The sequence below is a fragment of the Gavialis gangeticus genome, unplaced genomic scaffold, assembly GCF_001723915.1.
Source record: "Gavialis gangeticus isolate Ggan-Ray unplaced genomic scaffold, GavGan_comp1, whole genome shotgun sequence".
NCBI classification, from domain to species: domain Eukaryota; kingdom Metazoa; phylum Chordata; order Crocodylia; family Gavialidae; genus Gavialis; species Gavialis gangeticus.
Genome location: NW_017729029.1, coordinates 42,565,505 through 42,572,242, shown reverse-complemented (window position 1 = coordinate 42,572,242; position 6,738 = coordinate 42,565,505). Strand labels below are relative to the sequence as shown.

The 6,738-nt window shown below is 43.8% G+C and overlaps 1 protein-coding gene across 6 annotated transcripts in view; it reads right to left on the bottom strand.

Annotated features, from left to right (window-relative positions):
- Positions 1 to 6,738, bottom strand: part of ARHGEF9 (Cdc42 guanine nucleotide exchange factor 9) — a 422,470-nt gene that overhangs the window by 82,749 nt on the left and 332,983 nt on the right. For all 6 annotated transcript variants that reach the window (XM_019521482.1, XM_019521480.1, XM_019521485.1 and 3 more), the window contains one exon: positions 3,473 to 3,602. In XM_019521482.1, coding sequence (XP_019377027.1) covers positions 3,473 to 3,602 — 130 coding nt within the window. The remainder of the gene's footprint in view (positions 1 to 3,472; positions 3,603 to 6,738) is intronic.

The following is a 6,738-nucleotide window of genomic DNA, read 5'->3' as shown; positions in this document are numbered from 1 at the left end:
GCAGGGGCAGCTGTCCCCGCATCCTGGTTAGTGAAGGGGTCAGGGGGAGCTCTAGCCAAAGGCAAACGGCAAAACATATAGGTATTTAGAATTCATTTTATTATGATGATAGAGACACTGGCAGGCTTCTAAATTGCTTTAACACTGTAGAAATATCAATAAAACATTGCCCAGCTGATGGCTGTCTTTCTGTCTCTCACTCACTCTCTCTCTATGGTGGTCTTTTGTTTTAATTGTGGAGGAATGTGGATTTGGGGTATTTTACAGAGTGACTTTGGGATTCTTTTTTTATCAAGGGTTTTTCAGTTTTCAAATAGGGAACACCAGAATTTCTGCTATGGAGGCAAGTGGCAGGACCCAGGCAGAGGAGCCTGCTCAGAGTGGGCACGTTGGACCCAGCTGGCTGTGGCTGACCTCCTGGCCAATTGGAGCCAGGAGGACATGCTTTGACAGTTCAAAGCAGGCCACCATACCCGGAACATCTTCCAGATGACAGCTGCCCAGATGGCCGGGCAGGGGCACACATGGCAGTAGTGCTACACAAAAGGCCAACCCTGCAGCCACTGCCCACTGGCAGCTGGCCCAGAGGGGCAGATGCCTCTACTGGCTGCGCAGTTCCCATCGGATCTGGCAGGTGTGCAGCAAGTCACAGCCAGGCAGCAACCCCTACTGCTAGACTTCTGCAGTGGGTAGAGGGTGCAGGAAACTCTCAGGGTTGCTTCAGCAGTCCAGCTGGCACAAGGGGTAGTGTTCCCAGGTACCAATTGGCTGGGCCCCAGAAGCTCCTGAGAGCTAGTAGCCCTGAGCTGCTTGCCAGGCCAGCTTTTTGTATTGCTGGGGCCAAGACAGGGCAGTTTTTTATACTGCTGGGGACAACACAGGTGCTGGCCCTGGGCTCTAGCACCCCCTGGCTGCAGATCTGGGAGGAGCCAGGCAGGGTTATTTTGCCCCAAGTGGCACAATTTGCCCCACACCAAAGTGCATGTCCAGGCACATGCGCTGAGGCAAAAAGCCCTGGCTCGAATTTGCACCGCTTTTATTTGAGCTGCTGCAAGCGCACATGCCTGCATGAGTGGACACGCCCTTGATGTCCAAAAGCTTGTTCAACCACTCCCGAAATGATAAACATGGTTCAGTAAAAGATACCATGAAAATCCTTGCCTCTTGTACACACTTTCTGGACCATCCCAACTACAACAACACTCCAACCCTAATACCATTTTTTGAACTATAAATTTCATTTTTAGGCTCAAATGATTTGCCAGTTTTGAATCAAATTTTCAGATAGATTCAGTCCTCCCACTACTGTTTTTTTTAAAGAGTGAATATATTATTTGCTGAAAACTTTCACCCATTTTAAACTATGGCTGATATCCCTCTATCCTGTACACTATCTGAATTTCAGATCAGAGAAGCTGAACCTACTAGTTTTCCACCTGACTCATGTTTCCAATTATTCTTTTGTCCTGGACCTCTCTTAGAGTCTTTTGGCATACACTGAACCTCTATTATAATTACTTATTTGTATTATGGTTCCATCTAGAGGCCCAGCTGAGATAAGAAAATCACTGTACTATGTACTAGATAAACACAGTGAAAGAGAATCTATGCCTGAAAAGAGTTCACTATTTGATTTGAAAGAAAGATGGAGTGACCTGCATATGCTCATCCAGTTGAACATCATAGCCCTTTCTTTCAAAGGACAGGCAAGTCCTTTCTTTAAAAAAAGATGGGTGGAGGGGGCAGTGTCTCTTTTTATGCAGTAGCAAAGTGACAAGAGATCTCACTTCAGGACCTGGGAGATCTGGATTCAGTTTCTTTGTGTGTGTGGGATGTTTCAAATCCACACTTGCTAGGAGAGCCCTAACCACCAGGATACAGTCATGGTCTCTGCTCACCCTAGAGCAGTTATTCCATGTTGGCTGGAAAAGTTTTACCGGGAGGGATAAAATCATCCTTCTCCACCCCAAAACATAACCCAGCCTATGATCCTGTGGTACGGGCACTTTGCTGGTGGGGAGCAAATGTAGGTTGGAATCCTCTCAAGTAAGTAAGAATCTAGGACTCCCACATCCTAATTATGTACTCCAACCAGCAAGTTATTAGGGGAAAATGGATCACTACCTCCTCTGGCTGCTTTTGTGCAGAGTTTGATCGTGCAGACATGCTCTGAAAATATATGCTATATTTGGCCCTGCAGACAAGACAGAAGATTGGGCATCTCAGAGCATGAGATGAGTGCTCAGCTGCTCAGCACTGCTCAGACTGAGACACTGTAGGACATTCCAGGAAGTTTGCACAGAACTGGCAAAAGCTGAGGTCCCTAAGGATTTGGGGTACTTTTGGGATCAAGCATCAGCTGAACTTGAGTTCTGAAGATTGCACTTTTGGTTTGAGGTGCCAAAAATTGGAGTTAGCAGGGCCTTGAGCCCCTAAGGCCTGATCAAGCCTGTTTTGGCCAGTGCCCTATCTACTCTCCTATAAAGCAGCAAGGGGGAAAAAGCAAACAAAATGAAGAATTTCCCAAAACTCCAAAATAAGGCCATGGCAAACCAGAATCAGCTTGAACACCTTGTGTGCAGAATCCCTCTGCCTCCCTGATGCAGTCTGCCTCACTATGCTCATTTCTTACAATGAGAATACAGTTAGGTCATGATTCAAGAAAATGCTTGAGCATAATAAAGCATGTGGTGCTATTGATTTCAAGTCAACACATGCAATTGATGACCTTACTGAATTGGGGCATAAGAGCATAATCTCCTTGGGACAAGAAGTATTTCTCATTTTAATTATTCTGATAATTATTTTAATGTATATAGCTGTACAGCACTGTGCATTTTTGGCATTTAATCAACAAATGACAAAAATATAGCATTTGCCAAAGGATTACCACAGGGGTTTTAACTGCCTTGTTAGCACAGTTACATCCTACACCTCTGTTTAGGACAATTTTCCCTTTTGTCCCCTGATAAAGTTTAAAGGACCAGAATAAAAATCAGGAACTTGAGTCACATCTCAAGTTCTCCCACGTAATTCCAGTGACTTCAGCAGAAGGAAGGTCTACTATTATATAGAACAGATCACACAAAAGTGATTTTCACGGATGCAAATGAAATCAGGATCAGATTCTGGATGGAGTATCCATTAGAATCAATCACTGATATTCTTGCCTTCTGTAGATAAAAGGTATCTTTCTGCCCTGTGTTTAATTCAGGCACCCTGGTTCTTTCACTTTCTCCCAAAGATCATTATCCAAGAAAGAAGGCAGGAAACCAGCTGCATGCATTAGACAACACAGAAGGCTATATGGAATATTCAGCTACATCCTCCACATATAAGGTTTATAAAATGAGTAGCTACAACTATCTTACATGCATTTAAATAAAAAGCATAAGACTGATATGATGCAATGACACCTTGCACCCTGTTCTGGAAAGTACTAGAGCCCAACACTGTCAAATGTATACTGTACCTCCCAGTCCAGGACTGAGGCCTGCCACTGAGCTATCTTGTCAATGTTCTCCAGTCTCCGTTTTCGCTCATTGATCTGTTGAGTCACGTTTCTCATGACTGCAAGTGCAGCAGCCACGTACCTGTAGTCACTGGAAAAGACAAAAAGGAGCACATGAAGTGACACCCGGCATGCGGTGAACATGTACAGGAGTCTGTCAACATTAACAGCGTTGTTGAAAGACCAGTTGGAAAAGATCATCAGGATTTGGCACCTGTTGCTACTACTGATATAGATCTTCCTCCACCATTGGCTTTTTTTCTATTGTCCCCCAAAATTACCTTATTTCAAACTAAGGTTGAATGAGAGAGAGAGAGAGAGAGAGAAAGAGACAGAAACATGAGTAATATTAACTGGTCAGTAACATAGCAACTTAGCTCCTGTATATCAATGCAGTTCCATTGGTGCCAGTGGAGCTGTACCCATCGATAGCAGGCATAGGTCTCCCCCTGTAAGTGCTAAAGGTTCCTGGGCCATCTAAACATTCCTAACTCCAACAGATGCTAGGAGACCTCAGGCTGTGCTTGTTTTCCACTTTTTAAAGAAGAGTTGAATTTTTAATTTTTTTTTAAACTTTATTCCTTAATAAAACTTGTTTCCCTATCACATTGATTTATAAGGAATGAATATGATGCCCCAAAGACACTTCTGGACACATCATTCTCAGGTCATCTGGGATAGAATGGGTTAGTTCTGCAATCAAATTATATGGATGAGTAATATGAGCAATTTTTTTCTCTCTGTGGATATATGTGTGTGTATATATCTATATATAGCAAATCCCAGGACGTCATTCTCTCATTGTACTCAGCCTTGGTGAGGCTGCAGCTGGAGTACTGCACCCGGTTTTGGGCTCCACAATTCAAAAAGGATGTGGAGAAGCTTGAGAGGGTGCAGAGGAGAGCCACGCGCATGATCAGAGGTCAGGAAAACAGACCTTACAATGACAGGCTAAGAGCCATGGGACTTTTCAGCCTGGAAAAGCGCAGGCTCAGGGGTGATCTGGTGGCCACCTATAAATTTATCAGGGGTGCTCATCAGGATCTGGGGGAATGTCTGTTCACCAAAGTGCCCCAAAGGATGACAAGATCAAATGGTCACAAACTCCACCGTGACCGATTCAGGCTGGACATAAGAAAGAACTTCTTTACTGTTCGAGCCCCTAAGGTTTGGAACAGACTGCCGCCGGAGGCGGTTCAAGCACCCACTTTGAACTCCTTCAAGACACATTTGGATGCTTATCTTGCTGGGATCCTACGATCCCTGCTGACTTCCTGCCCCTGGGGCAGGGGGCTGGGCTCAATGATCCTCTGGGGTCCCTTCCAGCCCAAATGTCTATGAAATATAGATAGATCTATCTATCTATCCATCTATTGGTGCACACCTACATTTTTATAGCTCCAAATGAGACTTCTGACTATCTCCTCCTGGCATATCACTATTCTTGATGCCTGTAAAGTCAGGACAAAATATTGGGAATGTAATGATCTCTCCTCTCAGTCTATTCTTGCAAGTCCTGGCTAAGGACCTTACTGGCCTGAATGTTTGTCTATGCTTGGCTTTGAATAATAAAATGAAGTATGTGTTTACTGGAGCCCCAAAAGAATAGTCTGTCACTATAAGGCTGCAGTCTCATAACTCATTATATCAGGATTGAGTGCAGATATAACTAACCTGGTCAGCAAAGAATACACAATAAGTAATTGATCTTACAATCCTTAAGACATAAGGCTGGAACCTAATTTGTTTGGCTGTGACAGGCTCCTTCCCGACCATAGAGACACTCAAAAGAATGGTGCACAACATTTATCCTGTAGCATTTGCTCATACTGCAGATGCTATGTGAGCAAATCAAAGCAATTTTTTTTTGCTTCCTGGACATGCATGTGTGTGAGTTTAATAACATAGAGTGAAAATAGCCTCCCATCAGGGCCAGCAAGGATGATGATCGGTCTTTTCAAAAAGTGATGCTAAAATCAATGGTATTGATTTCCACCTTGTGCCTTATTTTCCATTTCAGGAGACCTTAATGCTCATTTAATTTGGAAGGACAGACAAGGCCAGCTGCCATAATGTTGCCATAATTTATGATTAACTTAAGGGTTGATATTGACTGCTGACTAATGAGAAAAATGGAGATCGCCGGCAGCTGCAGAGGAAATGGCTCTATTGGTTATTGCTCAAGATCCTACTTGTGGTGTTTAGAACAGACCATAAAAACTTTGTGTTCTAGTAGATCTCTGTATTCTCATTCTCTGGCCTACACAAAGCATACCCCATATAAGGAGAGTCATTTATAGACCAAGACTGGCTTCTACTCTCCCTGGTGTCATCACGCTGTTCATTACATTAAAGAAATAGCCTGTCAATTTAAGCCAACTCCACTGTTATTGCTGTAATATACTACACTAGGAATTTTTGTGATAGGATTTTCTTCAAGATCTGCAGACTTGTAATTTTAGAGCAATAAATACCTCAATACTGGATAATGAAAACTACCAATCCACTTATAGTTCACAGTTTCTCTCATCTGACACTCCCAGAGAGAGAAGCTATCATACCACCTTAATAGATAACCTAGGTAGGGAAGAAATTTAGAAGTTATTACAATAAATTACATTGCATCATTTTATGTTTTATTTTAACATTATTATAGGATCAAATCCTAAGGTCCTTTTTCAGTGCTTGCTTGGCCATTAGGCCAAGTAGGTAACTCGCCACCTGAACACAAGAGAGCAGGTTGACATTGTATAAATAGACTTCCAAAAGGCCTTTGATTTCGTATCCCAAAATGTCCTCGCGAGAAAATTGGAGGATCGTGAGCTTAACTCCGAGGCAGTCAGGTGGGTGAGCAACTGGCTGCAGGGTAGTACCCAGAGAGTCTTAGTGAATGGATCTGTGTCATCCTGGCAAGAAGCGGGCAGCGGTGTCCCATGGGGGTTGATGCTTGGTCCAGTACTTTGTAACTTCTTTATTAACGAATTGGAAGTGGGGGTGAAGAGCTCACTGGCCAAGTTTCTGGATGACACCAAGTTATGGGGAGTGTGGTCATGCTTGAAGATAGGTGTGAGAAAGAGAAAGAGTCCCAGGGCTCCAGATCACAAGGGCTAAACAAAGGCTCAGCGACCCCAGGTCCACAGCCCCAAAGACCCTGGCAGAAATCTCCCTTACCCAGGTGTTTCTGGAGGGGAGGGGCAGGGAGCTCCAACGCTGGTATAAAGAGCCCG